Below are 3,395 nucleotides of genomic sequence, written 5' to 3' on the forward strand. Positions count from 1 at the left end.
TTTTTGATATCCAATCACAACAAATCTGAGTTTTTTCGTTAACAAATCGCTTCGTGACCCCAATTACGTCAGCTGATTCTGTAAAATTCGCTAAGAGCCGGATAACGGTATGTTATTGGTCACACCCTCCCAAGTCTTTTCACCATGGTATATATATATTTTTTTTTTTTTTTTGCTTAAGGCAATGAGAAACCTATTACTTAGAAGAATCCAACGTTGCATATGATTTGGCGGCACCGAAATATTTTCGTTTTGACAAACTGCCATGTAATTCCATTGCTTTTCAAAACATCTTGGAAAACGTATGCAAATTAGTTTCATGCCGTCGTAGCATCGGCCTTTTGATTAGTAAAAAATATAAACGAAAACTCACCCGACTTATACATACATACCTACATATACTTAGAAGCACTGTCCTAAGCATGTCGCTTGTGAGTTAGACGACTATGAACAAAATTACTTGAGCATCACTGAACTGCTTGTTGCTTTCACATACATTTTTTTCTTTTGGTGATCAACTTTCACCTCGATGTGTGAAAGCTTACAAGATTTTTTCCTGAGAGAGTTTTTCATTCATATAATCACGATACAATATTGCAATGGAAAACTCAAATTTGAGAGGGCTCAAAATTTTGATCTCAGCTAAGAATTGAATTGTACGTGTGGATAATTTCATCAAAATTGCCAAAAATTTAACGCGGCATTTTAACCCTAATACTTCTATCTTATCCCACGTTTACTGCAACCGCAACCAGATAAGTTTTTCTTTTATATTAAAAGTCAAAAAATTCTAGAATGCCCATTTTTGCACAATTCCATACATATTTCTTCTCATGTAGAGGATGCCAATCAAAAGCTAACCCTTATGGAATAGAATAACCCAACATAGAATAACCCAACATTGTATTTTGTTTCTGGAATTTTGTGTTTTGAATGTCAAATTTCCATGAGCATGTAAGAAAACAAATAAAGTAACAACAAAGAATCAGGCCACTTTGGCATTCAAATATTCAAATCGCAAGATCAACTGCTCTATTACCCCCACTTTGAGTGAATCCGTCTTGGTGCGGATCAGAGTATACAAAATTTTGAACAAATTTTATTTTTAATTTTACTACATACCACCATATTCACTAAAGAGCCGGCAACTCTACTTACGATTGTACACCGGCTGCTATTGTGACCGTAGGTGAAAAAGAAGAAGCAACTTTTGTTGTCGGTTTGTTAGCAAAGATTTTGTCAACGTAGCAAGAGCAAAAAATATATAAAAAATGTTTAACATACAAACACATATGGTGAGTAAAAAATTAAATTATTTGCTGGTATAATAAATTATTCAGTACGGTTTCTTTCATCTACAAGGATTATGAGGGCCAACATAAAGCGGAGAAATTCTCTCGCTTTATCATTACACTTTTCGGCATCGTTGGCCTTATTTGGGGCGCTATAATTCAACAATTTTCGCAAACTGTTTACATTCTGGGGGCAGGATTTTTGTTGGCATCTATTGTGAGTATCTTAATACATGTTTTTAAGTCTCTGAATTTGTTTTATGTGCATCATTTCTACATTTTATAGATTACTATTCCACCGTGGCCAATTTACCGCCGCCATCCACTGAACTGGCAAAAACCACGTAATATCGAACCACCTGCAAGTAGTGGTGACGAGGGAAAGAAGAAGAAGAAATAAGTTATTTAAATTATGTATTAGTTTTTACACAATTCCATTTGTTAATTTAAAATTTTGGATTTGCATAAACTTAACGAGGAAAAATCAATCGGGAAAAAATTAAAGTGGAGATTTAATGGCGAAGGTTTTTCTTTATACAATAAATAGACTAAGAACTGCTGCATTGCCAAGCTTGACACCAACGAAATGAAGTACACATATAAGCCAAGGCTAAAAAAAATCGTGGCCTGTTCATGAAGCAAATAATTTGTAACAATCATTACAAATTATCAAGATTTGGTGTTCATGTATCCAAAAAACTTGCAAAGTAAGGGAAAGTGAGAGCAAAATAACATTTCATTTTGAGAGGAAGTTGCAAATTCTTACTGGATAAATTTTTACTTGTAGGATTTTGCGAGTGAGAAAAACAGCTGATTGCAAGTAAAAGTAAACACGAATTAAAATTTGCGAATTGTGTCAAAATTCTAAATTTATAATAAAAATGGTGATTAAAATGGAGAAGGTGAGTAATATATTTAGATAAAATTTATAAAGTTTTTTTGAAGCCATATATAAAACAGGAATTGGCCAATGATATGGAGGTATGTATTTCTGAACCGCAGCCTCCAGTCACCATTGCTACAGTTTTCAAAATACAAATCGAAAGCATTATAGGTATTTTTTGTATTTTATGCTTGTTTTCCTTGGTTATTAACTAATTTGGCAATAGAAAGAAGAAAGCACATCAAACAAATTGCTAATGTTAAGTTCTTAATCTGATGAAATGGAAAAAATTATTGTGGACAAATTAAAATCATGGGTTGCTTAAGCTCGTTATTTTGCCTTTTATTTGCTCTTTTTTTTTAATTTAATACGAGATAGCTCCCCTGAAAAAATGTTTAATTTTTGTGATTTTTCCCGCCAACAATTTAATCAGCTCAATGTAAAACTTGCACATTGTAACTGGTTTTGCTTTTACGTACTTTTTGAAGTGAAACTTCTTTAGGCGCGTCGGGGGCCCCAAGTCAGATTGAAAATAGGCGAGTGAAACGGTAAGTTCGGAGCGTTACCGAAATCCGTCAAATGGGCGGGGCCAAGGAGCAGCTGCTCCTTCCCACTCTCGCCTATTCGCTCTCTCTCTCATTAATTTGTATATGCATGTTATGTTCCGCAATTATCTCTTTTATATAAAAGTAAATAGCGTGTGGAGACTATAATAGAGGATTTTCGCTTTAAAAATTAGTTTGACACTGGTATTTGAACAAATTTCTATTGAAGAATACTTAGTTACACAACGAAATACTTCGTCTGGCCTTCTTCTTCTAGAAGATAAACCAGTGCAAAAATGCAAACGTCTCTAGCACACCCTGTAGCGAATAATTTCGAACTAATATGAACTGAAATGTATATAGCACACAAGTAAGCATTGAAGTAGACTGGCGACATGCAGGCAACCGACAATCGACAACCGACAACGGGTATTATAGATAGCCATAGCCCGTGTAAATGAGTGCTGTGTGTGAGCATCAGATAAAGCGCCGATTGAATGTGTGTAAGCGGGAAAGCAATAAGAAACTGCTGTGAAGTAAATAGATGGTAGGTATGGAGGAGACGAAGCGATACAATGAGTGCGTTTGCCAAACGAGTGACGATAGTTGAAGTAGAAGGTTGTAAAATGACATTTCAACCGTTTCGGTGATCAAAGCAAATTGATTAACGCGCCA

The 3,395-nt window shown here is 34.9% G+C and overlaps 1 protein-coding gene across 1 annotated transcript; it reads left to right on the plus strand.

Moving 5' to 3' along the window:
• The first annotated feature begins 1,184 nt into the window (after positions 1 to 1,184).
• Positions 1,185 to 1,815, plus strand: LOC128856406 (signal peptidase complex subunit 1). The gene is made up of 3 exons (XM_054091703.1): positions 1,185 to 1,295; positions 1,363 to 1,509; positions 1,579 to 1,815. The coding sequence occupies exons 1-3, from the start codon at positions 1,272 to 1,274 to the stop codon at positions 1,690 to 1,692; spliced, it is 285 nt and encodes a 94-aa protein (XP_053947678.1). The 5' UTR covers positions 1,185 to 1,271; the 3' UTR covers positions 1,693 to 1,815.
• The last annotated feature ends 1,580 nt before the right edge of the window (positions 1,816 to 3,395 follow it).

This window comes from Anastrepha ludens, chromosome 3 (assembly GCF_028408465.1).
Source record: "Anastrepha ludens isolate Willacy chromosome 3, idAnaLude1.1, whole genome shotgun sequence".
Taxonomy (NCBI): Eukaryota; Metazoa; Arthropoda; class Insecta; order Diptera; family Tephritidae; genus Anastrepha; species Anastrepha ludens.

Excerpts from the sequence above, each read along its gene's own strand:
- LOC128856406 (XM_054091703.1), top strand. The coding sequence starts at position 1,272 with ATGTTTAACATACAAACACATATG. Across the intron at positions 1,296-1,362 it reads TTAACATACAAACACATATG|GATTATGAGGGCCAACATAA; the intron begins GTGAGTAAAAAA and ends TTCATCTACAAG. Across the intron at positions 1,510-1,578 it reads GATTTTTGTTGGCATCTATT|ATTACTATTCCACCGTGGCC; the intron begins GTGAGTATCTTA and ends TACATTTTATAG.